This window comes from Tinamus guttatus, unplaced genomic scaffold (genome assembly GCF_059628265.1).
Source record: "Tinamus guttatus ecotype Peru unplaced genomic scaffold, ASM5962826v1 Tinamus_guttatus_pri_ptg000300l, whole genome shotgun sequence".
Classification (NCBI taxonomy): domain Eukaryota; kingdom Metazoa; phylum Chordata; class Aves; order Tinamiformes; family Tinamidae; genus Tinamus; species Tinamus guttatus.
Window position 1 is genome coordinate 132,184 of NW_028288834.1, and position 26,898 is coordinate 159,081.

Consider the following 26,898-nt stretch of genomic DNA (forward strand, 5'->3'; position numbering starts at 1 on the left):
TTGCCCTGCCTCAACTTCACCAACATCACCCAGCATAAGCAGAGAAAGCAGGACAGGGAAATCAGGACAGATCTGTGTTCAGAGCAGGCTTTCGGGAAGCGGGGAGAAAAAAGGGGAGAAAAAGAAAAAAAAAATCTTTGCATAAATACTTTTATTTCAGGAAGCTCCTGCGCATCATGTTTTGTGCTGGTTTCTTTGCACCGCTGCTTAGAGCTGTCGCAGCACGCTTCAGTTTTAAGGGAATTCCTGGAGGAAAAGAGCCATCGGGAAGGACGGAGTCTACCTTATTCCAAAGGGGGCTAGGAGGGGAGAGTGGGGCACAGAACAAAGCGGGGTGAAGTGCTGGGAGGGTGTGAATGCCAAGCCCTGGAGGGTGGCAAGGGGCGCTCAGGGGGTCAGTCGGGCTCTCCCAACACCCTGCACTACAAATCACCAACCTAATTTTGGAGCTTGTGGCAAGGGCTCCTCATGCCCGGAGTATGGATGACCCGCTGCCCTCCTCCCAGGGCTCTAGTGCTGGAGCCCATGTGCGAGGGCGTTCACACAATACCCTGTGGCACCCCCCAGGCTGCCTTTGTGTCATCTGCCTAGACAGGTCAACTCTGATGGGTTCCAGCCTGGAAGTGTCCTGTGGGCCAGCTCCCCTGGGGCTGATGGCTTCACATGGGAGTATCCCTGACCTGCGGGACACCTAGGAGCTGGGGCTTCTCCAGGAGTGAGCAACAGGGTCAGGGTGCAGGTCCGAGATGCTCAGGCCTTGCAGTGGTGGCTGGGGGCTGCGTGCAGCAACATGGGTACCTGAAAAAGACCCAGAGCTACATCCTGGCCTAGCACCCAGAGTCATTGGACTCCTTGGGAACAGTTCCTGCCTTTGCTGGCTGCCTTGCAGAGGCCCCCAGCCCGGTGGTAGCAGAATAGGGAAACTGAGGTACGCGGCCAGCATCTGAAGAGCCCGTGGGGTTTGATGAGCACTGTCTAGGTGGGAAGCATGCTATGGTGTGCAGGGGGAAAGGTCCCAGGGAGGGTTAACTAGCAGGTAATGGGGTAGAGGGATGGGGGGGAATGACTCTGAGGAAGTGGGAATCTGGGGTGCCGGCAGGCCCGATAGGGGAGCAAAGGAATGCAGGGGGAATGGTGCTAGAGAGGGTTAACTTGTCTGACGGGGGCTCCCGGACGGGGCGGGAGGATGCCAGGGAGTGGGGGCCACAGCAGAAACGAGGTGGGGCCGAGATAAGGAGCCCAAGCCCCTGCCCGCCGAGTTCCGTCTTTGTCGCAGGCGGGTCCTGCGCCGGAGAGGTGGAATTTCACAAAGCGGCGCGCCCGCCCCCCTCGGCCCCCCTCCCCTCCCCGCTGCCTCCCCGCCACCCTGGGGAGCCCCCCGCACCCCCAGCAGCCCAACTCGGCCGGACGGAGGGGCTCGTTCCCTCTGCATTCCTCCATTTAGGCGTTTCCCGGCATTAGGGTGCCGGCAGGAGGTGACCAAACTCGCCAGGGGAGACGTCGGAAGGGAGAAACAAAAGGCAGGAGGAGGAGGTGAGAGGCGGCGGGCGGGGGGAAGCCTCGAACCCACGGGCCCCCGGGCGCGGAGGAAGAGGTGGGCGGGGTCCCGGGCGGGGCTATGCAAATGGCACGGCGGAGCCCCCCATGGCAGCGCACAGGGCTGCGGCGCCCAGTGGGAGTCGGGAGCCGTCGCCGGGAGCCGCCGCTCGTGCTCCGCCGCCACCCGGTTGTGCCGCCCCGCGCCGCGCCGCTCCGCACTGCCCCGCTCCGCCGACAGCCCGCGGCGCGGTGCCCTGCGCTGCGCTGGGAGCGGCGGGGCGCTAGTGCCGGCGCCACTCCATGGGCCGGGGGCGCGGCGGCAGCGGCATGGCGGGGGGCCGCGGCGGGGAGGCGCCGCGCTGAGCGCCCGCGCTGAGCTTGAGCCCGGCCCCCGCCTCCGCCCGAGGCGCCCCGAGCCCGTGGCCCCGCTGAGGTGAGTCCCGCGGCGGGGGGAGCGGGGCCGAGCGGCGGCTGCAGCGAGGGTTAGCGCCGCTGTCGCCGGCGCGGCGGCGGCTCCCTGGCCTCAGGGTCGCCCCGGGGAAACTTTCTGCCGAGGAAACTCGCCTCCTGCCGCCGGAGCTCCCCTGCCCGGGCCGGGCCCCTTCTCTTCCCTTCCCCTCTCCGGCCGAGCTCTGGGCTCGCGATGCGGCGGGTGGCCCCCGAGCTCGGTCCAGCGCCGGGCTCTGCGGCGGCTGCGTCCCCAGGGTCCTGTCCCCCTGCCGGGCTCCCGCGTGCCCTGTCCCTATCCCCCCGTGCCTCATCAGTGGCCCCAACGCTCTGCTTGCCCATGTACCCCCAGTACCACTGTCCCTCCGTGCTGTGTGACCCTGTGTGCCAGTGCCCCATCCCACTGCTCACTGGTGTCTCCAGTGCCCTGTGGCCGGGGCTGGTGCCGTTAGATGCTTGGCAGACCCTGGTTTGGCCCTGGGGGTGGCCTGGGTGGGTACCCTACTGACACTCCTTGCATGGGTGACAGGCATTGGGCAGTTGTGCCCCACTCTGCTTGAGATTTCTTTAGGTGCCCAGGAGGGAGGCTGCAGGAGCCTCCCTGGGTGAGAGCTTGATGGGTCATGGGGAGGGAAGCTGCTGTGGTGACACCTTGCTGGAGGACCTGCTTGCTTGCTGAGCCTGACATGCTTGTGAGCGGGTGCCCAGCTGCTGCAGCCCCTCTCTTCCTGGGAGTGGACAGAGAGGGGTGACTGAACCCCTGCTCAGGCCGGGCAAACCCTGTCCCAAGCCCTGCTGGGGCTGGCAGCTCAGGAGAGTTAATAGAGTCTGGAATGCCTTGGGCCCAGGTGAGCCCTGGGGCCAGCTCCTCCAGGAGGAGGCCAGGCACGCTTGGAGGGTTAAAAGTGGTGGCAGTGGCAGCGGCGACACCAAAGTTATGCAAAGTTATTGGCCAGGTCCGAGGGGGCTGTGGTGATTTTTCTTGCTGATGTCATTGTGTCTGCCAATGCCTCTGGTCCCCCGGCGGGGAAGGGCCTCCCTCATACACGCTGTCCTGCAGCTCACAATGTTTCCCGGGCTCTAAGCTCCTTCTTCAGGCAGCCGGGGCAATGGGCATGCGGCGGTCCTGCTTTCGCACAGCCAAGACATGTGCACCCCAAGGGGCTCACGGCTGCCGAAAACTGCTGAAAGAAGGCCTAACTTCTTATTTTTTATGGCTTTTTTTTTCTAAATTGTTTTTTAAATAGCAAATGCTTCCCTCCTCTGCTCCAAGGGAGGAATGCGGCCTGCTTGTGCTGTGAGAAACAGCCTCCCCGGAGGCGCTGGAGTTTCCAGTTTCCCCGGGGGGAGTGCAAATGATACAGGCCCTAAAGGTTTCCTGGCCAAGGTGTATTGGAAGGGGCTATTTCCCATTTTGCTCCCTTAGAACTGGTCGCTTCCTCACTGGGCACCTTGGATGCTGCCCACTTTCTTCTCTCCCTCCTGCTCCCTTTTGCTGGCGGTCCCCTTTCCTCCCCTCCTTGCTGAGCCTTCTCTCCTTTTCCTCTCTCTCTCTATTTTTTTTTTCCTTTGTTTGCCATCTCGCTCCCCAGCTCTGCCGCGGACGCGCCTCCATCCAAATGTAATAGTAGGATTTGCCAGAATGATTTCCTGAGGCCCTTTTTGTGTGCGGGGTGGTGGTTGGGGGCGTTATTTAACTGCAAACGGCCACGGGTCTGGAGGGCCACAGGGTGCCGGGGGTCTCGGGGCTCTCCCGGCTACAGGAGGCAGAGCATTAACGCCACGGGCAGAGCCTGGGAATGGGGAGGAGCAGCGGTGGGGGGGAAGCTTGGAAGGGGAGTGAATGCCAGTACAATAGAGCGGAGCTGGGTGTGCGCGCGGGGAGAAGAGCAAAGCTAAATATTTACTGACTCCAAAGGTGATAGCGAGAGGGGAGAAGAGGGAGGAAAAAAAAAAAAAAAAAAAAAAAAAGAGGAAGCCCCAGGAAGCAGTGGCTCCTCGAGGTGCCGTGTGTCATCCCACTGCTCTTCATCCTGCCTCATCTTCCTCCCCATGGCTGTGCCCTGCATGGGCTAAAAGGTGGAGATGTGGGTGCCGCCTGCGCCAGGGGAGAGGTTGGTGCAGCGGCACCATCCCCGCAGGGGTGGCGAGAGCCCCAATACATGGGGTGCAAAGTCACCTCAGGCATGTGTGGCCCTTGTGGCAGCAGCGCCGCGAGGGGCATGTCCCTGGGGGGACAGGAGTACGGGCGCAGGCTCAGGCAGCATCTGTGCCCGCCACGCTATGCCTGCTCCGCTTGCTGTTCTCTTCCCATGATGCTGGAACCCTCCGCGCTGCCCAGAGCCCTCCTGCAGCGCGTCCGCATGCCGAGCGCAAAGCTCCCGCGCCCTGCCAGAGCCAAGGGGACAAGGTGGGGGGCTTCCCCCTAGCCGTCTCCTCCGAAGCCTGGGGCTGGAGCTGCAGGGCCGATGCTCCTGCCTCCCCCTGCTCCTGTCTCTGGAGGGGAGCTGGGCCAAGAGGGAGCAGGGTCTGCATGGAGGGGCAGCGTGGAGCTGGGCTGCGTGTGGCTTCCCGGAGGCAGCGTGGTGGGCTCTGTGCCGGAGCCCCAGGGAGGCCAGCTGCCTGGCACACACACACGCAGGGTTTTTCTTTTTTTCCTTCCTCCTTTATTTATACTAAAAAAAAAAGAGAGAGAGAGAGAGAAGAGGGGGAATTTTTTTTTTTTTTTTTCGTTCTTGGAATAATGAAGTCCAGATTTTCCTCATGCTGGAAAAGCTTTGGTCCCTGCTCTGCTTGCTGCATCTCCGCTCGGGGCTGGGAGGAGAGGTGGGGGCTGAGCCCATGAGCCTCTCAGCTGGATGCTCGGCTGGGGGATTCCCTGCAGATTTCCACCCCTTGCTCCAGCTGTTTTGCTTTGGGGAAAGGAGCTCTGCAGGGTCAGGGAGGGGGAGCATCCTAGCGCCAGCTCTGTCTCTCTGGCACAGTTACATCCTGGGGCATCCCTACCCAAACTCTGTCTCTCCCTCTTGTGCCCCCTCCGGCAGGCTCAACCCTTCCCGCACTCCTTTTGGACTTGTCACCTCAGCACATGCCCACCATGCCCGTGGTCGGTGTTCTCCTCTGGGCCACCCTGCTGACTCTGGACTGGCAGGCCACCCACGCCAAGGACTACGTCTTTGCTACCCCGCGAGTGCAGCTCTCCTTCAAAGGTAAGAGCCTGCCTTGTTCCTTGGGGCAGCGTTTGGGCACCTGAGCAGACATTGCAGGGAGATTGCTGCACTCGCAGCCCCTTGCAGGAGCACTTCGGTCCAGGCTGCTCTGGCCTCCTTTTCCCTGGGGACATTAGCAGGCTGCTCCCTCGGTCCCCATTCCCAATAGCAGGGAAGAAAACTCAGTGTGGATCCGAGTCCCTACCCAGAGGAGCTTCCTGTCCATTCTCCCTCCCCGCCCAGGGGCCAGGGAGCCTGCGCAGCCCCTCCAATATGCTTTCCCTCGTGGGTGGGTGGCTCGGTGGCTCTCTCCATCTGGAGCTGCTCCACATTGCGGGAGAGCTTTCCTTGCGAGTGCCGGAGTGGAGTGCGGCGGCTGCCGGTCCAGACAGTAGCTTGACGTGTGGCACCCGACCCCCGAGTTGGTATCAACGCCTGGGAGCTGGCAGGGAGCCCGCAAGAGGAGGGAAGGATGCGGGAATGGGGGAAGGGAGCTAACCCTTCAGTACCAGGGCTGTTTGCATGCTTCCGGACACGCGGAGAAGGATGTGATAGGATGGTCTGGCCATGGGACCCCAATTCCCCATGGCTTGTCCACAACCTGCTTCTCCCATTTAGACTGGAACTCTCCCCCTGCCTCAGCCCCTTGCCTGGTAGGGCTGCAGGGGCTCCCCAGAAATGACTTGGCTGTGAAACCAGAGGACTTTGCCCTCGTACTAGACTTGGCACCAGTGGCCCAGGGAGGTGATTTTGTGCAGGAACTGATGGAAGAGAGGCAATGGCACCGGTAGCGCCCAGCGTGGCGTCTTCAGTTTGGCTGAGCTCAGCAGAAAGGGACCTGCATGCCGGCTGAAAATCCAGCAAGGATGAGCCGGGGCTGGGGGAGGGAGAACTGCTGGAGTTAAAAGCTGGTCTCTGTATAAAAAATCAATGGTATGAAGAGGCTGGGGCAAGTTCAGGCTGGAAGCGGGTGAGTGGTTTCTGCCTGTGGGAGGAGGGGGTGCACTGGCTGATGCAGGCACACCAGCTAGCGGGGTGCTGGTGTGCCTGGTGGGATGGGGTGCTCCTCAAGACCAGCTATCCAAGTGTTGCACTAGTTGGTTTCTGCTTCAACAGGGAGACCCGAGTTGGTTTTGGGTGCTGCTAAAGCAAGCCTGGGCCATTTGGCCCTGCCAAAGTTCCTGCTGCTGTTCCGTGCACGTGGCTGTGTCCCGTGTACAAACCACAGGGGCAGGAAGGGAGGTGGTTTGAGAGCATGTTCCCCAATGTTTTGTCACCCGCGTCACTGCACGGGTGGCAGCGTCCTCCTGCGTGTGGAGACATTGCAATGAGCAGTTGAAACAGCTCACGTCCTGCTGCTAGGACGACGGCCGTGGTGGGCGAGCAGAGCGCTCACGGACCACGAGCGTCTCCGCTGAGGTGAGGGCTCCGGGAAGCCGCGTGGCTCTTGCTGCCCCGCTTCACTCATCTCTGCTCTGCACAGGGCAAGGCAGGAGAATAACCTCCCCAGAGAAGCAGGTTGTGGAGGAGAGCCCAGCCTGTGGCTTTGCAATATAGGTCAATCCATAGCGTGCACGCTCCCGGGGCTGCTTCCATTTTGAGATCGAGGTCTGGGCGTCTGTTCAGTGGCGCGCTGAATGCTGTGCAGCATAAGGAAAGGGCTCTGTGCTGCCCGCTGCTCCCTCGTGCCGTGGGTGGGACTGTCTCTTGCCATCCTGGGGATGCATGTGTTAATGCATGTCGCCATCCTGGAGGCGCGCAGCATGCCCAGGGCAGCAGAATTAATTCCGGATAAGCATGGTTAGGCCTGGTATGCTGCCGGATTGTTTGTGTGCGCTTGGCCCCAACTCCGAGGAGCATTCCCTGCTCCGCCTCTCGTGTTCACTTCATCCCTTGCTGTCAGGGCACCGTGCAGCCGGGCTATGGGATGAGGCAGTGCAACCTGGTGGGTGGTTGAAAGCTGGGGATCCCTGACCATGCCAAAGAGACCACCCAAGTGAGTTGAGCCTACATCTGCCGAGGTCTCCAGCTTCTCCTTGTGGAGGCTTCTCCTGCCTCCTTTCTGACCTGGTCTGCTGGCAGCAGTGCCCGCTGCTTACTGGGATTTCTTGGGACGGGCGCCCATCTCTGTGCTCGGGGGTTCCCCTTGCTCTTGCTGCCAAGCAGTAGGTTTCAGAGAGGAGGAAGGTGCGGTTTGCACTTCCATATCCAGGAGAAATGTCTGTGGCTTGTGGCACAGGGATGTCTAATGTGTCTGGGAAGAGAGGTTGTTCTTGCTCCCTCTCTGGCTGTGCTTTTGCAGCAGCTCCAGTCAATGGGAATTAGCCTTGCGCCTGCCTTGGGGGCCAGTTGGGAGCCAGGAGCTGCAAACTGAGCTGTCCGTAAGCTGCTTTTACGAGTCAATAGTCTGCATGTGCGAGGCCAGGAAGCATGCCGAGGACGAGTACAGCAATACGGGCTGTGAAGATGCTGTTCCTGACTGGCCTAATCTGCTACCTTCGGCTTTGGAGTATGATTCCTCGCCAGGGCAAGGCCAGCCTGTGGCAAGTAGCAGGGGCAGAGGGAGTTGATGGGGCAGTTAGGGCAGCCTGTAGCTCTGGATGGTGATGGGAACCATGGCGCAGGTGGTGCGGGGCGCTGGGGCATGTCCTACGCATTGGGCCTGGCTGTGCTGCCTGGGAGGAGTTGCCTGCAGCAGGGCAAGGCAGTAGGGATGTGAGTAGGTGCTAGCAGAGGACACGGGGTGGCTGGGACAGAATCAAAGGAGGGTGCTATCCCAGGATGGGTGTGTTGACAGCAGCGCTGGCTCGACAGGAGGGATCCCACTGGGGCGAGCCGGAGGGTTTAGGTGCGCCTCCCTAGCATCACTGCACCAGAAGCAGCCTCCAGCCAAGGCTTTGCCACGTAGGATGGAGCCACTTCCTCATGGCCTGAGCAGGACCTGCTCCTGCAGGGGAGGTGCAGAGACCACTGAGTGTTTCCTGCGGGTGCCCTCCTGCTCAGGAGGTGACCACGGGCCCCTGACAGAGTCTTGCCTGTCCCCGCTCGCTCCCTGTGGCAATGGCTGCACGACTGCAGCCTCCTTGGCCTGGGGGCTGGCCAGCCCCGGGAGCGTCTCTCGGTTTGTTTGCCTTGCTGGTTATCGTGCGCGCACGGGGAGGAAGCGGCATTTGTTGCAGCTCCCTGGGGTCTGCGTCATCATTTACAAAATCAGAGCGTGTTTATGGCAGTTTACGCGAAGGGGGGAGGAAAAACTGGAAGAAAAGGCCAAGCCAAGTGTCGTGAAGATGGCGGCAGCCAGAGGCACGTGAGGCGCCCTGTCCATCCTGCCTCCTTTGCTCCCATGGAGAGATGGGCAGGGTGGGAGCAACCGCAGAGGGCAGGGAGCCCTGCGGGGCGCCGAGGCGCCCGGCGTTCCTGAGCTCTGAGGGGATTGGGGCCAGCAGGTGATGGGGGAGGCAGCAGGCAAGGGTTGGCCTGGCCTCAACTTGAACCCTGCGGCTTCCTCTCCCCCGCGGCGCCTTCAAAAGGCTGCTGGAGCCAGGAGCTCCCCGTGCTGAGCCCCCAATCCAGCAGGCCCCGCTCTGCTGCCGCTCACCCAGCCCCTGGCAAGGCCCCGTCCGGCTATCTCAAGACTTTCCTGTCCGGGCAGGCCGCAGTGGCTGGGAAAGGAAGATGGCCAGCGTGGAAAGAACAACCCGCTCCCTGCCACTTCCCTGGAAGAGGGAGAGGCCAGGGAGTGGCTGCCTTTGGCCGCCGGCTCTTCCCACATCTCCGCTCACCGCTGGATATTTTTAATCATCTCCTTGCTCACTGTTTCCCCCCTGGCTTCTCCTGTTTCCTCTTGCGGCGGGAGCGCCATGGGGCCAGGAGACGCCAGAGACGTCAGCCATCCCCCACCGTGGGAGCCCCCAATCCATCTCCTAGCGCTCTTGGGCAATGAGGAGGCTTATGCCTCAGTTTCCCCCCCTGATACTACCTGCACTTCGATAGTCCCTGGGGAGCTGCATCCTCCTGCGCTGGGCATGGGTGCAAGGGTGAGTGCTTGTAGCTGGCCCTTCCCTAGGGCCATTTTACCTTCCTTCCCCATCCCCGCCTGCAGGAGCTCGCGGCGGGGCTGGTGACAGATGGCCAGAGAGGAGCCCAGCGTGCAGGCCGTCTCTCCAAGTGCCAAGGCGGCACCCTCCTAAGCTACTGCAGCTGGACCCGCGCGGGAATCACGTAATGACGGTGACCTCCGTTACACAGAGCCAGATGGGGGGGCGCGGACAGACGGATGCGCGAGGGAGGTTGGCGCCGGCCATGGGCTCTGGAGACCATGGTGTCAAGGACAGCCAGGCCTGGGAACATGCTAGGAGATTCCTGGCACCCTTAGGTGTTCGACCTGACCTAGCAAGGGGTCTGCAAAGTGCATTTGAGGGGGACAGGGCCAGCTGCCACAGGGGCCTGACCCAAGTTTGACTGGACCTGCTGGGCTGAGCCTTAACCTCCTTATGAGCCGCCCTCCTCCCCCGCTGAAGCTGGGAGGTTTTATGACCCCCACCCCCGATGCCCCAAGCTGTTCTCTACTAAGCTCGTTAGCCCCCCATAGACATCGATTAGCCATGGGCGATTAGTGGGGCTCCTCCTGCACCGCCTTGTCCCCTTCCTTGAAGTGCCCTTGTGCCCCCTTTGCTGCTCCAAAGATCCCTTCAGGGCCCTGCCCTCCCCTCTGCTGCATCCCTCAACTTTTCTCATCCCTCTTGTGCATACATCTATTTTTTCCTTTTTTTTTTTCGTTTTTTTTTTTCCTCAGAAATTTCAAGCCACAAAAAAAGAGCCAGAATTGAGCTCGTTGAAGTGCTCTCTGCTGCTTTAGGGAGGAGAGACCCAACCGGCTTGAAAAATGTGGCAAAATGCTCCAGGTAGGGGGTCTGGAGAATAATCTCAGCTATTTCATTCCCTGCTGCCTCTCTGGCGCTTAGCAAATGGCCTGTTAAAAACAAAAAAAAAAAAAAAAATTAAGCCCGTGTGCCTCTTTGCAGACGCTGGCTGCTCATTGCAGACAAATGTGGGATTTTAGGAGTTAGGGAATGAAAAAAAGAAGATTAAAAAAAAAGAGTACACTTTACACTTTTTCCCTGTCTCAGCCGTCTAGCCAAAGCCATCCAGAGGAGTTTAATGTCCCCTCAATCTCATAAATTGACCCCCCCCCCCCACCAGCTGGGGGTGTTTGCAACCCTGCTGACTATCGCGGTCGGTGGCCTTGGACAGGGTACGGAGGCCAGGAATGAGCCCCGAGGATGCTGACGCCTCCGGGACAGGGTTTCACCACAGAGCTGCTCCACTGGGGGAGAAACTGGGGGAGAGGGTGTGAAGGGTGCAGAGGGTGCGGGGTGATTTATGGTTGGAAATGAGCCGTGGAGAGGTTGTTTCCTTTTGGAGGAATGAAAGGGTTTCTCTAAACGAGGGTTCCTTCCTGAGGAGACAGTGGGGGTTTTTCCTGCTGCTAATGAGGCTGGACCAGTCCCAGGGAGCTGTTCCCCAGAGCCCTTCCGAGGCCAGGACCAGGGTGAAGGGCTTGGAGGGGGACCCAGCACAGCACACGTGATGGGACATCCTCACAGTGGGGCTGCACAGCTGCGGGGGGAAGGCCCTAAGCGTCCTGCCGGCGCGGAGGAGCCCTCAAGGTCGACGCTGGGGCTGGCCCAGTGGCCAGACGCTTTTCCTGCCCTCCCCGTGAGGATTTCGGAGGCCGGCGCTTTCCATTTGGTGGTGCCGACATCCAGGGGACATGTTGGAGGCAGGAGTGCGCTCCGACTGAGCCAAACATTTCAGTTTTCATGTTTTCCTCCCCTTCCCCAACGCCTTTTCGGAGGGTAGATCCAGGTCTGTCCCAAGGCTGGCAGGAGGATGGCCTCTTTGATGCAAAAGGCACCACTTGCATTTAGGAAAATGTTTTTCTTTAGGAGCTTCTCCCTCTTCAATAGCTCTTTCCTGCCTGCCTCTTCCTATGTTGCGGGTGGTTGGGGGATTAATCTGCATTTTCAGTGAAAAAAACAAAGTGTTTTCCCCTAAACTGCCCTTCTTTTGGGTGCAAAAAGCCCCAGTGAGGCTTTTTTTTTTTTTTTTTTCTCCTATCTCAGCTGTCTGGGGGGCCCTGGGGTCTGTCCCCACGTCACCCCCCTCCCTCCTGGTGCACAATTCAGCTGCTGCTGCCTGTGCAGTGAAGCAGAGGAGGCTTAGCCTGAGCTTAGCCCAGCCGTTCGGGGGCTCCTGCTGCCCCTTCCCCCGACGTCACTTTTGCAGGCAGGATGCGGGGGCTGGGGGGCTTCTCCCTGCCCTCCTCCTGCTTTGCTGTGCGCTCATTTCCACACTTCTTCCTCAGCGCTGCGTGCGGGGAATCTGCAAGCAGGTGCCGGTGGTGACATGCGGCAACGTGCCCCACGGGAGCCCTTCGCAATCAGCGCCCGCGAGCGCCCGCGGCTGGAACGGCAGTGATGGGAGTCACTCCCCCTCCCGACCCTCACAGCTCCCGCAGCCCCTACCACCTGTGAGGCGGTGAGACGGGAAAAGAGCTTGGCTGGGGGCCACGGAAACACTCTTATTGCACGCAATTAGCTTAATTGCCTCGTAAATAACCCATCAAGGGGTAGCGAAGTGGCGCTCAAACAAATAAGCAATCCTCACTTGCCTACCACAACTCGCCTGGCACTTTGATCGGCCAGTAACAACAAATGGTTTCAACGGGAGCAGAGACAAATCCGTTGCCATCCGTTCCTGCTCAACTTCTCTGGCTGGATCTGTCCTCTCCGGTCGTCAGTGTGCGGTGAACTCCCCGGTTCCTCCTCGGGCGTGCTCAGGCCGTGGGAACAGCGTTGTGCCAACCAGGGCAGCAGTGGGAACGCGGCCGTGGCAAGCTGGCCCATCAGCTGCCCCCCGCAAATTGGTTACTGTTCCTAAATCCCAGCGTGCAGCCTAGCGCTGCATCTCGCCCCACGTGCACAGGGACTGGGGGAGGCCCCTTCTCTCTCTGTTGCCCCTTTTCTGGCTGGCTCAGGGACAGGTTTGCCCTCTCCTAGGCTCATGGAGGGCTCCTTCCCAGGCACATCCCAAAGTTCTGCTTTGTGTGGTCCGGGGCAGTGCTCCGGCTCCGAGTTGCAGCCAGGCTCCCTTTGCCTGGCAGCAGTTTGGACCAGCTGGAGTTGCCTGGCTCTGCTCCCTTCCCCAGGCTTTTCCCCTAGCCTTGCAAATCTCCCCTCTCCAGCCTCAGCTGGAGCCTTGTAATCCTGGAGGCGACTGCAGGGCCACCGATGAGTCCCAGAGCAGCTAGTCCCCTCGCCTATGCATTATCTTCTAGGAGGGAGATCCTCAACATTTGCCCCAAATTGGTGGCCCCGAATGGAGTCCATTTGGTGACCCAGCTCCTCTCTCCTCTCTGCTCTGGGTGACTGGCTCCCTTGTGGAGGAAAAAGATATTGGAATCTTGCTTGGAGTCAGCCATCCCTCGGAGTCCCCGAGGTCGCAGCAGCAGCCTGGTCTGCTCCTCCTGTTGGGAGCCTTTTTGGGACCGCTGGGGAGATATGGTGATTATGGCATCTTGGCCAAAGTCACTCGCCCAGATGAAAATCAAGCCAAGGGCCCCTGCAAGGCAATGGCATCACGGCTGCCAGGAAGAGGGAGAGAGTTATTGAATATCAACATGGTGCGTAATTTGCATGTTAATTATGGTGAATGGGCGACAAGCTTCTAATTAGAAACTAATTAGGTGAGGGTGTGTGTAATTGGTTTTGCAGGCACGGGGCGGATAGGATAATGGTGCAGCCGGGGAGGTGGCTGCCCCAGCCAAAAGGGGATTAACCCTTGGCGCCCACTGCAGTGGCTCTCACGCAGGAGGCAAACATGGACAGGACACTGGAACGGGTCTCTGGGATGCCCCCAGTTTTTGGAGGGACAAAACATCATGTCCTCTGGAGAGGAGCCAGTTTGGAGACATGTTAAGGAAGGGCAGCTGCTTCAGTCACCTCTGCTTTGGGACTCCCCTCCTCTCCCCTGGCCTGCCAGGGACGAGCAGCGGCACCACGTGGCGCGGAGCTCTCGGCTCCCGGGGCTGATCCCAGCTTCCTTGGGGCTGCACCGCTGGTCACCTGGCCATGCCAAGACGATGAGTGCAGAGGCACGGGCAGCTGCTACTGCACCGTAGCCCGGGAAGCTGCTCGGTGAAATGAAGAGCTGTAAATTCAGAACAAATAAGAGGGGAATTTGGCTTTATGGAGCGTATAATCGGGCTGTGCTGTTCGCAGCCGATGTGAAGCAGTGAGCTGAAGCCAAGCCAGAGTGGGAGGTGGGGAGAGAAGTGGGTTGCATTTTGCTGCCGTTGAAAGGTCTGGCGGGTTTCCTGGCCGCCAGTGTTGTTTGTAGCTGCTCAAGGGTGGAGGATAATTAAATCTCATGCTCGAGACCATGAAATGATCATGGAAAAGGGGGATTCATCAGGTGTCTGCGTCCAGCTTGGTCAGGCACAGGTGGCTTCTTTTCCCTTGCCTCCCTTGTCTGTGCGGCGTCCAGCTCTGTAGCGGCTGCCGCACGCAGGGGCAAAGCGCTGGGGTGCGATGCTCATCCCAACCCCTGGCCCATGCTGCTGTGCCAGGCAGCTCCCAGTGAGCAGGGGCTGGAGGCCTCCGCCCTCTAGGGCAGGCAATTAAAAGGGGATTAGGCTCTTCTCCAGCCAGGGGATGGGATGGGGGTTTTGTTGGTCTCTTGGCCTTTGGGACCCTTTGGGAACATGTTCCGCAGATGGATCCGCTAAAAAGTTGTTTTCTCCAGCCCAGAGGCATACGTGGCTGCTTGGTCCCGTGTCCCAGTGGGAACAAGGCTGTTTGAGGCAGCAAGCAGGGCTGGCCTCAGTGGAGAGGCTGGGCTGGGGGTGCTGAATCGGTGCCCCCATCCCAGGAGTGGCTTTGCTTGGCCTCTCGCGCGCATCCCTGTGTGCTGAGAGGTGTCCTGCCTTCCCCCTACCGTGATCAGCTCTGAGACCAGGCGGCTTTAGGAGGTCCTATGGCTCTTTTCCCACCCCAGCTCTGGCCTTTGATATGATCCCAGAGCCTCCTACCCTGCCCAACTCTGTGCTGCTGTCCCCGGGCCCTGCGGCCCCTGGGATTAAGCCAGCAGGGCCCCTCTCACTGTGCTGGGGATGCCGCTTTGGGGCGGCGACGGGGGTCAGAGGTCAGAATGTGGGCTGAGCCACCCATCCGTCCCCTTTAGAGCACAAGCGGCTTAGGGAGGGCCTGGGCGTCACGGAGCAGCGGGTGCGGGGAGCGGCACTCATCCGTCCGCGCCTCCGCGCCCGCCCCAGCCTGGCGGGCGCCCGCAGCCTGCGGCACGCAGCCCTCTGATCACTGGCGCGTGCAGCGGGCCGTGAGGGCCGCCACTGCCCTCTATGCCGACCCCTTGCCCTGCCAAGCCCCCAGCGAAAAGCTCTGTGCAGGGGCCGCTCCAGGGGCAGGGCCTCTTGGCAGCAGTTCCCAGGCACTGGGACAACCCCAGCGGAGGCCTAGGGCTTCATGGACACCCCCAATCGATGGTGTTGTGGACCGCCATCAGAAGCGGCCCCTCCTTCACACCCTGCGATGCGCCAAAGAGAGGGGTTGCAGGGCTGGCGACTACCGGAGTTGGCAGTGGCCAGCTCAGCCCCACGGCACGTCCCAAGTGAGAGGCGAGGACAGGGATGGGGGTGCATCCACTGGGGAGAGTGGCCATGGTTCCTTGCTTAAAACACCTCCTCCAGATCCCCAGCTTGTTCCTGCTCTCTGATAGCCAGAGCTCTGCATGGAGTCAGCGCATGGCAGCTCGTAGGGTTGGGAGGTGACCTCTCCCATCTCGTTCTCGCCAGGTCCCACCAACGTTTTTTTCTGTCGCTTTGGCTCTTTGGCGCCTTCCTGGCCTCCCCCAGGTTGCCTCTGGAGCCCAGGCACTGCAAGCTTCTCTGGGAAGTCTCATCTGCCTCCCGCAGCTTGAAGCCCTGGTAAACTCGTTGTGGAGTGGCTCTCAGTGGTAGAGAGAGGAGAGTTCCTGCATTTTATTTATTTTTTTCCCCCCATAATTTGCAGCTGGTGGCGGGGAGCCAATTCCCATGCGTTCCTCGATGCAATGGGGATGTGCTCCTGGTGCTCGGCTTTGCTGGCAGCGTGCAACTGCTGAGGCTCAATCCTGCATCCCAGAGTGCCACCCGCATGTCCTGTGGGGACAATATCCATATCTCTTGCGGGCAGGAAGACAGCAGGCCAGGAGAAGAGAGTTGCAGGATTTTGCTTGCTGCCCCAGGCTTCCTGTTCCCCACCATGCAGTGGCCTCACTGAGACTCAGGACCTTGCCTCCTGGTGCTGCCTGTTGCTGCCTGTCCCCTGTCCCTGCCTCCCGCTACCTGTCCCTGCCTGCCCCATACCACTGCCTGCTGCTACATGCCCTGTGTCCTTTCATGCTGCTACCTGCCGTTGCCTGCCCCGGCCTGTCCTGCATCCTACCTGCTGCTGCCTGCCCGGTGTCTCTGCCTGCCCCTGCCTGTCCTGAGGCCCTGCGTGCGCACACACGCACCGCAGGGTTGCACATATGCATCCATACTGCCCAGGCAGGCAGGGCAGGACGGCAGCATCCGATGGGGCAAGTCATCCCAGTGTGCCAGTGGGGCAGGCAGGCACTGGGGCCAGTGCCATATGGGGCTGGCCCTAGTTTGCAGCCATGTGAAAAGGCAGCCATGGGGCCAGTCCCTGTGCCACATGGGGCAGGCAAGGGGCCAGTCCCAGCACCCTGTGGGTGGTAGGAGAGCCATGGCTGGCGGTGGGGAGCATCTGGAGCCCAGATGGGAGATGAGCGAGGAGGAGTGAGCTGGGGCGGGCGCAGGGACACGTGGTGGCCCTGCACCCCCAGGCTTTACCACCCGCCTGCCCCACAGGTCAGGGCATCTGTGCCCCACATCTCCCCAGCCATGTGCTGTCAAGGTGCAGGGTGGGCTGGGTTCTCTCCTGGTCCCGCACAGTCCATTCCTGCTCATCCATCGGGTACGTCCGTACCCCCGTCCCCAGCAGACACACTCATGTGTGGTTTTATTAAAACCAGACGCCAGAGACCTAAGCAGCCGGAGCTGTCCGCACGCTGGCGCCACACACGCACGCCCTGCAGGCTGTGCTTTATTGGTCATGCTGGACAGCCTGTCCCACTGCCTGGAGGTTGGGACGAGGCGTTATTTTTTGCAAATTAGGGCCACATCCGCCCTTGAGAAAGCCCCGCTGGCTGTGGCCGTGCTGGCGGACCCTCAAGGTCAGTGTAGGGAGGAGGAGTGGAGAGATTGATGTCACATCCCATGACGCTGTTTCCCGGAGCGAAGTGTGCCCTGTGGGGGCCGCGGCTGAATCATGCCTTGGATGTGCTGGCTCTGGAGCCTGTGACCCACCAAGGAACGGCAGCTGCACTGGCTCCTTGTGCTGTGTTGGTTCCCGCATGGGCCAGCTGGGCACATGTGGGCAGCAGCCCTCATGCTGGGGAGCCTGGCACCACGTGCATGTCTCAGCTGCCAGGCTCAGCCCTTTCCCCAGGCCACTGCTCTCTCATCACCCCCCTGCCCCAGCTCTCAGCACAAGCTCCGCAGGGGTCCGTGGCTGGGCAGAAGGGTGCTTGCTAGGCCTCCTGGTGAGACCCCTTGCTGTGCAAATGACCCTTTTGTGTCCCTTGATGAGCTGCAAGGAAGCAACTCGTCAGGGCTCTGTGCCCAGGATGGTGAGGACACCCTGGTGGCACCTCTAAGGAGGTCCTCATGGGATTTGGAAGCACAAGATCAGAGAGATCTCAGGCTTTTGGCATCCCAGCAGGTAACAGCAGCTGGATGCTGGATTTGTGCCCAGCCATGCCTGGAAACCAACTTACTCCTTCTTGGTGGAGACCTCGTTTCACATGTCCCACAGGCATCCCAGGAGACCGTGCCCTACTCTTGCAGCCTAGAGATGGGGTCCATGGGAACTGCTTCCAGCCCCGATCCAGGAGAGCTGCCCACAGCATCCATCTTTGGGGAGGATGCAAAGAGCAGGCCCTTGCATGGAGAGGCAAACTCTCCCCAGACAAGGAGGGGTGGTGGAGTGGCATCTGCTGGAGGTGGCATCCAATCAGGGTGGCACCCATTTGAGGTGATGCCTCATGGTGGTGGCATCCAATTGGAGTGGCATCTTGCAGATGGCGTCAGGGTGCCCTTTTATTGGGGTGGCAGCCGGGAAGGATGGCACAACCTTGTTGTCATGCTGCTGCAGGCACTGGGGGGTGGCACTGGGCATGGATGGAAGGAGGCAGCGGTCACAAAGAGAGCAGCCTGGAGAGAAGATGGAAAGCACGTGGGCTCAGGGCAGAGATTAGCTCCTCTCCTCTCTCTTACTTGTGCCCTGGCCTCACCGCCTGGTCCCTGGCACTGGCCCACCTCATCTGCAGCACTTCTGCCTTCCATCTGGCTGCCTCATTGCACGTGTGAATATTCATGACCCTCATTATCCTCTTTCACTCATTTCTCCCACACTCAGGCTAAAAATAACTTCCCAAGGTGGGAGGATGGGGCATGTGGGGTTGGGGGCTAAGTTCTCTCTCCCTTCCTGGGAAGGGAGGTAATCTGGGTCTCAGCTCCCCTATGTGAGGGGCTGGTGACCAGGCTGGGGTACAGGAATACATAGAATCATAGAATTATAGAATGCTTAAGGTTGGAAGGGACCTCTAGGGATCATCTAGTCCAACCCACCTGCACACACAGGGTCACCTAGAGCACGTGGCACAGGATTGCATCCAAGTGGGTTTTGAAGATCTCCAGAGACGGAGACTCCACAACCTCTCTGGGCAGCCTGTTCCAGTGCTCTGTCACCCTCACTGTTAAGAAATTTTTCCTTAAGTTCCTGTGGAACTTTTGATGCTTCAGTTTCGGGCCGTTTCCTCTAGTTCTATCAGTAGCCACCACTGAAAACATTCAAGAGGACAGGGTCAGCAGGCCAGGGAGCCTGCAGGACTTTCAGGAGTCACCACCCACAACAGCAGGGCCACTCAGTGGGCCATGGTGCAGAGCAGGGCTCTGCTGACAGGGACATTGGGTATTGATGGGCGAGCCCAGGATCATTCTGCCTGTTTCCAAGCTACCCATGGCTGTCCCAGTTGGAAATGAACGTCTCCTGTGCTTATCCAGCATCCCATCCTGTGGCATGTGCCCCACTCCAGAGGTGGCTACATCATGGTAGGACCTTTCTCAGTGGATCCTAGAACTCCATGGGATCCCCTAGCTGGGAATGGACAGGGGTTGGTGCTGTGCAGGGCTGGAGATGGGTGCCCAAATGCTGAGGCAGATGTAGCCCAGGGGAAAGATGGTGGGCGCCGGGCGCTGGCACACTGATGTGGGCCCCTTTGCCCTGCAGAGCTGAAGGCCACGGGCACCGCGCACTTCTTCAACTTCCTGCTCAACTCCAGTGACTACCGCATCCTGCTCAAGGACGAGGACCACGATCGCATGTACGTGGGCAGCAAGGACTACGTCCTCTCTCTGGACCTGCACGACATCAACCGCGAGCCCCTCATCGTAAGCGCGTGCTGTCACTGACAGGAGCTGAGGGCTGGGCCTGGGGTGGCCGCTAGAAGAGTGGGTGACACGGGGCAGAACCAAGTGCCCCCGTCGCAGGGCTGTGGGTTGAAGGGATCAGGAGCCAGGCGGGTGTTTTAGAGGCTGTTTTTGCACAGAGGAGGGTCCATCTCTGCCCTGTAATGGCAGAGGGATCAGGAAAGAGCTCCAGGTGGGGGCTGAGCCAGGCATGAGTTCAGCTCTCCTCTTTGCTTGTGTTCTTGCAGATCCATTGGCCTGCTTCCCAGCAGAGGATTGAGGAGTGCATCCTGTCGGGCAAGAACAGCAACGTGAGTGTGCTGGGCACTACTGGATGTGCCCATGCTGTATCTGCTCCCTAGAGTCCTGAGCCACAGCCCATGTGGTCAGGGGTTTTGATTGCCACCACTTTAGGGAACCTCAAGGAGTTTGTCACCCCCACAGGACTGCAATTCATGTCATCTCCTTGAAATCCCATCCCCAGCAGGCCACTGCAGATCAGCCTGTCCAGGCAACATCTGCAGCCATGCCAAGACAGGCTGGCACTCCAAGATGTCACACCGTATCCTGTCAGCTCCTCCTTGTGAAAGTGCTAGGAGGAAGCTGGAGGCCAAGGTTCTCCACACTGCTTCCTCCCACCTATCAGAACTACCCCCAGCCATGCCAGTCCTGTGCCAAGACCTGTGTCCCGTGCCAGTCCATGCCCTGTGCCAGCGCATGACCTGTGCCTATCCAAGACCCATGGAGCAGCCTCCCAGCTTCCCAGCTCTATGACATGTCTGCTCATGCTCTCTAGTTCTGCCTCCCGGGGCAGAGGTTTCCATGCCTAGGCAGCTGCACCCTGCGGTGCCTGCCCGGCACAGGGGAAGGCTCTGTGCTCCCCGCTGGGCATGTGAGCTGGGATGGGAGCTGGCCTCCTCCTGTGCCCATGCTGTGGTTGCCAATCTCTCCCTCTGCTTCCCAGGGAGAGTGCGGCAACTTCATCCGCCTGATCCAGCCCTGGAACCGGACTCACCTCTACGTGTGTGGCACTGGCGCCTACAATCCCGTCTGTGCCTTTGTCAACCGCGGGCGCAAAGCGCAGGTGAGGGGGCTGAGCTGGTGCCTGGGCCTGGCTGTACCTGCATTGCCATCTCAGGGCCACAGCTAGACATGGGTGGGCATCAGGCATGGCTAGGTCTGTGCTAGTTTGAGGAGGGTTTCAAGGGGGAAGGGGATGGGGGCAGGCAGAGACATGCCAGTCTCAGCTTGGGTGCACCAAGGACTCTGTGGCTAATGTTACCATGCCGTGGAGCATGGCTGAGCCGTCTCTGCAGAGCAAAGCCTGAGGATCACTCTTCACACCTGCTTTGGGCTGCCTCAGCCGGACTCCAGCACCAGCTTCAACCCTCTCAGCCCATGGGCACCTCTTGAAAAGCGCCTGCTGATACCTCTTGAATGGAGTCTGTGCCTGGCTTTCCACCAACTGGTGGATCGTGAACATCCTTGGAATGGAGCGGCCTCTCCCAGGGAATGGAAAGTGCCTGGCATTGCAACAGCACTGGCATTTCTCGGGGACAAACGGCATGGATAGGCCACAAGGATGCGGTGGGCATGCTGTGGTGTTGCGACTGGCTTCGGGAGAGGACAGCGCTGCCACAGGCGGTGCTGGCGCTTGAGCTTGCGAGATGTCTGTGTCCTGCCCCACCGTGTTCCCAGGTGCCAGGGAGAGGTGATGACACTGGCCAGATGCTCATACTGACAACCGTGACATAAGCTGAGAGAAGCTGTATGGCATCGGGTGGCCTCATGGTGCTAGGAGAGTCCCAGGAGGGAGCTGGTCTCTCCAAGTGCTGGCCCTGGGGCAAAGGGTGCGTTGAGTGACTGCTGTAGCGTGTGGTAAGGATGGTGGGGACTCCCACTTGATGAACTCATGGTCCGCGGTGTCCATCTTATCAGCACCAGTGTGGTGGATCCTGAGTTATGCCTTAGAGGGACATCACCTGCTAGTGAGCTGTGCTCTGAGCTGTGTGCCATACATGCTTGCAAGCGCAGGCACAGCTACACAGGGAGATTGGTACAAGTCAGTGCCACTACTAGACTGGGCTTTTGGGCAGCACATCATGGACCCTGCAGCATTTGAGGAGGATCGGTGGGGTTCTGTGCACCCTCATTGCATTGAGTAGCAGTGTGCTTTCACAGAAAAACAAAACTGTTGTCTCTCCCCTCTGACTGCATGCAGGGTGAGTCCCAGATCTTGGTCCCAGAGAGCATGATGAGTGGGGAGAGAGGATCCTAAGCCTTGGGGTCCCAGAGTGCCGGTAGCCTTCCCCATCTCGCTGCATCACCCCTGTAGCTCTGATAGCATTCCTCATCTTGACGTCTCTCCCAAGTATGGAGTCAGGACCTCACTCTTCCATGATGGAGCGTTTCCAATTGAGCCGCTGGTCCCACCACCGTGTCCTGGGGCATAAGCCCTCCCTGGTCAGCTGGATGGGCAAGGGCAGAGCCAGCTTCACCAGTCTCTCTTGCTGCACGATGTGCTGGCCTCCACACCCAGTCCTGTCCCTGCTCTGAGGTGTGGACATGTGTCCCCTTGACCAACACTGCCCAGAGGGGAGCTTTCTGGGAGGGATCTGAATGGGGAAATGGCTCTCTATAGCTCCGCATGTGCCCTTGGCCCCTGGTCTCGGTGCCTTCCCACACCCCGCCACGCTGGGGTGGCCCTGTCCCCCACCTGCAGCGCTAACTCTCTGCCCTGCTCCTTCTCCCCAGGGATTTCCGCTGAGCCAGCCCGTCCAGCCGGGAGGCCGGGAAAGCAGAGCAGCTGACGGCCCCCTCAGCCCGAGACCAGCGGAAAGCAAGGTGGGAACCGGTCCTGGAGCCCGCCAGAGCCATGCCCACCTCTCCGGGGGGCACACCTGAGCTTAGGGTTCCTTCTCCCTCTCACCGGCATGTTCCTGGCCCTCCAGCACCCCCAGGGTCAGGGGTGCCCAGCAAAGTCTTCTTTCCCCTCTCTACAAAGCTCTCTACAGCAGCAGGCCTGGCTTCTCCTCTCTTCTCTCACTAACTCCTTCCTTCTCCCAGGCCTGGAAGGGATCCCCATGGGGGACACTGTCAGGGACAGCAGTCCATCCCCAGGCTGCTTTTATTGTGTCCAGACCCTATGCATTCCTTCAAAGCAGGGCTAATCATCATCAGAGCCATGGAGGACAGCACTGCTCATGGGGGCAAACACAAAACCCCTGTACAGGTGGCATTTTGATAAGGCCTTGCTGATGCCCAGGGGGCATGAAGCTACCTGCTTCACCTTGCCCAAGCAAAAGTGATTTCATTAGAGCAAGCAAGAGGGATCCAGGGAAGCAATGGTCTCACCAGCTTCTCATGGGCAGTTCCCAGCATTCAGCCTGTCCTGACAGTGTCTCCCCCTTGAATCTCTCTTCTCTGGACTAATGCGGATCAGTGCATGGGCATGGGGTCCATGCTGCCCCATATATTGCCTGCCAAGCCTGTATGTCCCCCGGACCTCCTTGCAACCTTGAACACACACGTCCCGTTCTGCTTTGGAGGGAAGTTGGTGGATGGGGAGAGTTTGATGCTGTCAGCCTTGAGCATCTCAGTGGCTGGGGTCTCTCTTGGCCCCTGCTGCTTCTAGGGGCTGGCCATGCTGCCCTGAGACCATTGCTCTCCTGTGGCCAGCTGAGGAAATCCGTTTGCCAACGGCCATCCCCCAGGAGCTCCAAAAGGCCTCCCTGTTCCTCTCCTCGATGGCCTTGTCTCAGGAACAGGGCTGCAGTGCCCCTCAGCCAAGGGCAACGTGCAGGAGGGTTTGCCCTTCAGGTGGCCCCTATTTATGGCCTGTCCTGGAGCTGGACAGAGAACTGGGCTAGGACCTCCGTCACTCGTCTTACTGGTGTTTGGTTTCCTTTTGCCCTCTATTCCATGATGACAGGGCCTCACCTTGGCCTGGCTCTGCTCGCAACTGGAGTCGCTGCCACCCTCTCTCCTGTGCACCTCTAGCCTCTGGGAGGTGAATGAGAGGACTTCCAGCCTCTCGTTTAGGGAAATCTGGTGCTCACTAAGGCCTGGGCTTTGGTTTGATTTCCTTCAGCTACTGCCTGGCACCCACTGCCTTTCCTCCTTACATAACCCCCTGCTTCTGCACAAACACAGCTCGTTGGGCCCAGGTAAGCTTGACAGGGGTCGTCAGCAGCTGCTTTCCAGCAAGATCAATGTATTCTGAGCATCGAGAGCCAAGAGGCTGTCCCAGTGTCCGCCAAGTCTTTCCATCTGCCAGGCAGCTCTGGCGCTGGGATGGGCTTGCAGGTTGTCTTTCATCTAGTTGGTCCAGCCTGGCGGGACAGGTCAAGGGTTGCTACTGGAGCCAGGGGTTCATTTGAGAACAAAGTTATCTCAGTAAAATGTGAGCTGGTGGGAGACCGCTGCACCCCCCCAGCAGAGGAGTTTGTGGAGATGGGGGTGGCTATGCCAAGGGGCCAGCCCCACGGGGCACCAAGCCTGTGCCCAGTGCAGGTTAATCCTTGTGCTCTGGCTCATGCGACCTGGCTGCTCCCATGGACTCGGGCCACAAAGCCAGGAACAGCTTTCCTGAGCAAATCCTCTGAAGGAAGACACATGGAGGGATGAAGAGTGCTCCTCACTTCCATCAGCTCTCCGGCCAGTCCTGTCTTCCTGGACCCTGTGTATCCTGCAAAGACTCTGTTCATCCTTTGGATCCGTCTTGGGGGAGCAGTTGTCTCAATGTCTTTGGCTTCTGTTTCAAATCCAGGATGTGGGGTGAGTGGACAGCTCTGCTGGCCTAGCTTGTGTTGGCCGTGGTGAGGGCCCATGAATCCCGAGGGCTGGTGTGTGGCCTGGGCTGCCACGTGGGATGCCAGCAAGTGCTGTGTGTGGACAGGCTGTCTCGGGGCTGCTTCCTGGGGGTTCTGCACACCTGGGAGCCCCATGTGCCCCAAACCATTGTGCTGGCTGATTCTGTGTGTCTCCAGGAGGCAGAGCTGCCATGAGGGTGTGCAGTGGTGCTGGGTTTTCCACATGTCACTTTGCCCAGAGCAGGCAGAGACAACATCCAGGAGAGCGTCTCCTATCAGAGCAGGGCTCCAAATCCCACCAGGACCGGGCTCAGTAACTTGTGGCAATTGGTGGACCACTCATTGGTGACAAACTGCTCCTTGCTGGGACGTGTTGGGTCTGGCAGCAAAGACTGCCTGTGGCTGAATATTGTCTGTCAAAGCAGCTGCTGTGAGGGGCTCCTGCAACATACAGCACAGCCAGGCCCGTCTGCCCTCAAACCAAGCAGACTGGAGAGGATCAGTGCTGGATGGTGACTCTGTTTGCCAAGAAGAACATGCTGCATTTTCAGCCCAGTGGCAGGTCTCAAAGCAGCCGTGGATCAGTGCTGTGCAGGTGATGGACCCAGCACCTGGCAGCATCAGAGAAGCAGCTCACTGAGGCCTCAGCCCTCCTGAGATCCGTACAGACCTGTGAGGTGGTCTGTCCACATCCGTGCTGAGCACTGCATGTTCTCAGGCCTTGTGGCAGCAGACAGTGTTTTATAGCTGCTGTGCTCCACCTCCAGAAGAAGCTGCATTTCCAGCAGGCCTCTGCATTGGAAGATGCCCTGGGGATGGAGGGGAAAGATGTGATACACTCTCTCTTGCTTTCTTCTTCAGGATTACATCTTCTACCTGGAGCCAGACAAGCTGGAGTCAGGCAAGGGGAAATGCTCCTATGACCCCAAAGTAGACACCGTCTCTGCATTAATAAGTGAGTCCGGGATCCTTGCAAGGCCACTGCTGCCCGGGGGGCCGGCAGGGAGGACACAGAGGTGAGACAGGAGAGCTGCTCCAGTTGTTCTGATGTGTGGTGCCAAAATATCCACAAGAAGTTGGACTCCTGTCACTTCGCCCCTGCCTGCTCCAGTTGCAGCTGGGCAAGATGTCCCTGGGCATCTGGCAAAACCTGATCCTGCCGACAGGGGCTATCCTTTCACGCAGGTAACAGCATCCCACGCTTTTCAGCGTGGCCGTGTGCCGGGTCTCTTGGGCAATAGGGTGCCTAGGGGCTAACAGGCAGGACCAGGAGCCTGGAGCCAGAGGGAGGAGGACCACTGAGAAAGGAGATAGGGTGCCTAGGCAGGATGGGTTGGGGGCCTGTGGGGCGAGCTGATCTCTGTTCTCCTATCTGCAGATGAAGAGCTCTATGCCGGTGTCTACATCGACTTTATGGGCACTGATGCAGCCATCTTCCGTACCATGGGAAAGCAGACGGCCATGAGGACAGACCAGTACAATTCACGCTGGCTCAATGGTAAGTTGGGAATGTCCTTGGTTCAGCTTACCATTTTCCAGTGGTCCCACCATGTTGCATCTGTCTTATAGGCTAGAGGAACAGTAGACAGCACAGGCAAGTGAGGGATGATGTGGGATGGAACGACAGATGGATAAATGGATGGATGGATGGATGGATGGATGGACGGATAATGGATTGATGGAGGAATCTATATTGGAAGAGGGACCTAAAGAGGTCTCTGAGGATGGATGGGTGGACGGATGGATGGATGGATGGACGGACGGACGGGCGGACAGATGGATAGTGGGAATCTCCTAGGACAGACAGATGGAGGGATGGCTGTGTGGAGTGCAGTGACAGACGGCTGACAGTGCTGCTGCTAGACAGTGGAAATAGCCAGCTGCTGGGCAATAGTGCTGGCTTTGTCAGGGCTTGTGCCTGGATTTATGCTGTGGTGAGATGTCAACCATGTCGCCTGCAATCAGTGACCCTGAGCACTCATCCTGCCCCCCCTTATAGCTCCTCCAGCCACAAGGAGGCCAAGGCAGCTGAGTAAACAGAGCAGAGCAGATCGGATGATCCTGCTGGGCCTGGGAGCTGTCGGGGCAGTAACCTGAACAGGGGGAGCTGTCAACATGGGCTGGGGACGAGCTGATGGATGGCACGGAAATGCTTCCTGTTGAGCTGTGTGGATCCCCCCTGAGGGGGGAGACTGGTTCCCGTAGCCCTGCTTTTGGAGCTGCTGGAGCCCTGAACACTTGCAGACTCCAGGGCTAAGGATGCTCTGGTCCTCTACAAATGGAGCATAGATGACCATGGAGAGACTCATCTCAGGGGCAGTCCTGGAGCCTCTGCTTCCTCAGACGTGGCTGAGTTGCCTACCCCTGTGACAGCCTCAGGGGGCTGGGTTCTTGCTGAGGGCTCAGTAACCTGCTATGGTGGGCTCGTGGGGTGCTGGCATCACCTGCTGTGGTGCAGGTGCTGCTGGGCTGACTACGCTGTGCCATTCCAGACCCAGCATTTGTCCATGCCCAGCTCATCCCTGACAGCAGTGAGAGGAATGACGACAAACTCTACTTCTTCTTCCGGGAAAAATCTGCTGATGCCCCCCAGAGCCCAGGTGTCTACTCCCGCATCGGGCGCATCTGCCTAGTAAGTCCACGGCCAGCCTGTGGCCATGCAAGGGGTTGTGTGGGCAGGGGTATGGGATTGTGACATTCCTGGGATTCATCTTGGCGGTCCATCTGCCACAGAATGATGATGGGGGCCACTGCTGCCTGGTGAACAAGTGGAGCACATTCCTGAAGGCCCGGCTTGTCTGCTCTGTGCCGGGACCCGATGGGATAGAAACGCACTTCGACGAGCTCCGTGAGTGTGGGCAGGGTTCTGTGGGGATGGAGAGGGATCAAGACTGCTTTGATGGCTCCACATGCTAGTATCTTTCTGCACCTACTCCCCCCTCCACTCACCACCTCCCTGGCACCCTGTGTCCTGGAGAAGGCCAGGAGTCTATGGCTGCCCAAAACTCTTACCAACCATTCCCTCTCATCAAGAGAGGCCAAGGAGCCAGGAGCTACTTTTACCCCAGTAGCCCCTCTTGCTACCCTGGTGTCCATGGCCAGGTGGTCCCTGCCCATCTTCCTGCTGGTGACATGCTCTTCCTTCTGTCCCAAGAGGATGTCTTCATCCAGCAGACACAGGACACCAAGAATCCTGTCATCTATGCTGTGTTCTCCGCCTCAGGGTGAGTGCTGTTGCTCCTTTGGCAGCCATACTGTTTGGACACATGGGGTCCCAAGGCCAGCATGTGAGTTCTGTGCA

General features: G+C 59.4%; 1 protein-coding gene across 3 annotated transcripts in view; it reads left to right on the top strand.

The window, feature by feature from the left end:
• The first annotated feature begins 1,958 nt into the window (after window positions 1–1,958).
• The window catches only part of SEMA3F (semaphorin 3F), a 28,968-nt gene continuing 4,028 nt past the window's right edge, over window positions 1,959–26,898 (top strand). The window contains exons 1-11 of one of the 3 annotated variants that reach the window (XM_088528066.1): window positions 1,959–1,972; window positions 5,031–5,195; window positions 18,608–18,768; window positions 19,035–19,097; window positions 19,751–19,870; window positions 21,541–21,630; window positions 24,459–24,552; window positions 24,976–25,095; window positions 26,090–26,229; window positions 26,331–26,445; window positions 26,752–26,821. In XM_088528066.1, coding sequence (XP_088384192.1) covers window positions 5,075–5,195; window positions 18,608–18,768; window positions 19,035–19,097; window positions 19,751–19,870; window positions 21,541–21,630; window positions 24,459–24,552; window positions 24,976–25,095; window positions 26,090–26,229; window positions 26,331–26,445; window positions 26,752–26,821 — 1,094 coding nt within the window. In that variant the 5' untranslated portion in view covers window positions 1,959–1,972; window positions 5,031–5,074. Of the gene's footprint in view, window positions 1,973–4,992; window positions 5,196–18,607; window positions 18,769–19,034; window positions 19,098–19,750; window positions 19,871–21,540; window positions 21,631–24,458; window positions 24,553–24,975; window positions 25,096–26,089; window positions 26,230–26,330; window positions 26,446–26,751; window positions 26,822–26,898 lie in introns of those variants that run through there. The other 2 variants (XM_010220860.2, XM_010220861.2) reach the window with 2 other exon arrangements.